The sequence below is a fragment of the Suricata suricatta genome, chromosome 1 (assembly GCF_006229205.1).
Source record: "Suricata suricatta isolate VVHF042 chromosome 1, meerkat_22Aug2017_6uvM2_HiC, whole genome shotgun sequence".
Taxonomy (NCBI): domain Eukaryota; kingdom Metazoa; phylum Chordata; class Mammalia; order Carnivora; family Herpestidae; genus Suricata; species Suricata suricatta.
Genome location: NC_043700.1, coordinates 6,275,480 through 6,276,626, shown reverse-complemented (window position 1 = coordinate 6,276,626; position 1,147 = coordinate 6,275,480). Strand labels below are relative to the sequence as shown.

General features: G+C 40.9%; 1 protein-coding gene across 1 annotated transcript in view; it reads right to left on the bottom strand.

The window, feature by feature from the left end:
- Window positions 1–77, bottom strand: part of DEFB104B (defensin beta 104B) — a 3,035-nt gene extending 2,958 nt beyond the window's left edge. The window contains 1 exon segment of the mRNA XM_029933234.1: window positions 38–77. Coding sequence (XP_029789094.1) covers window positions 38–77 — 40 coding nt within the window.
- Window positions 78–1,147: the final 1,070 nt, after the last annotated feature.

Below are 1,147 nucleotides of genomic sequence, written 5' to 3'. Positions count from 1 at the left end.
GTAAAGAAACCTTTCCTAATTAGTTATGTGACTGTACCTGGGAACTGGAAGTATTTGAGAGGAGAATTAATCTCCATGACTCCTTCCCTTATATAGGCAGGAATGGGTTTTTTGATGAGAAATGCCTCAAGCTTAACGGGAGGTGCTCGGATGCTTGTCAGAAAAACGAAGAACTTGTTGCTCTCTGCCAGAAGTCTATGAAATGCTGTGTGACCCTCGAGCCATGTTGGAAGAACATAAATGATTAAATCTGAAGACCCTCACATTTCAGAGTGACATAAATGACCTCGTTTTGTCTTCTTTTGCCTCTGGCCGATTCAGAGAGAAGACACCTCAATAAAAATAAATGACTATCTTTTATCAATTTGTCAAGTGCTTCACTTAGAAAGGAAATGTGAGTAGCTAATCCTGAGGGTCCCTGCCTACTGTCTTATTTTTTGTAACTTAAAAAAATTGTTTTTTATGTTTTTTATTTATTTTTGAGAGATAGAGAGAGACAGTGTTAGCAGGGGAGGGTCAGAGAGAGAGGCAGATACAGAATCTGAAGCAGACTCCAGGCTCTGAGCTGTCAACACAGAGCCCAACGTGGGGCTGGAACCCACGAACTGTGAGATCATGACCTGAGCCGAAGTCAGACGCTTAACTGATTGAGCCACCCAGGCACCCCTCTGTAATTTTTTAGTAAGGGAATTTCTCCCAAACCATCTGATATTTCTTTTTAAAGAGGACTGGTAAAGACTATAAATCTACAAACCTCTCACATGCCCTCAGGCAGTCAGCCCCAACCACCTACTGAGACAGACAGATAGATGATAGATAGGTAAACAGATTGGTGGATAAATAAACATGTATCTATATGAATAGTCATATTAATGGTAAGTAGATAGATAAACTTACTTATCAAGGATTTTCATGTGTCATACACATATCTACGTTAATCATCTTGACTCCATGGTTTTAACTGGAGACAGTTATTTTTTCTTTTTTTTTTAATAGTTTATTATCAAATTGGTTTTCATAGAACACCCAGCGCTCCTTCCCACATGTGCCCCCGACCATGACCATCACCCCCTCCCTCCTGCCCCCTCCCCCTTCAGTCCATGGTTCGTTTTCAGTATTTAACAGTCTCCCATGATCTGTGTCCCTC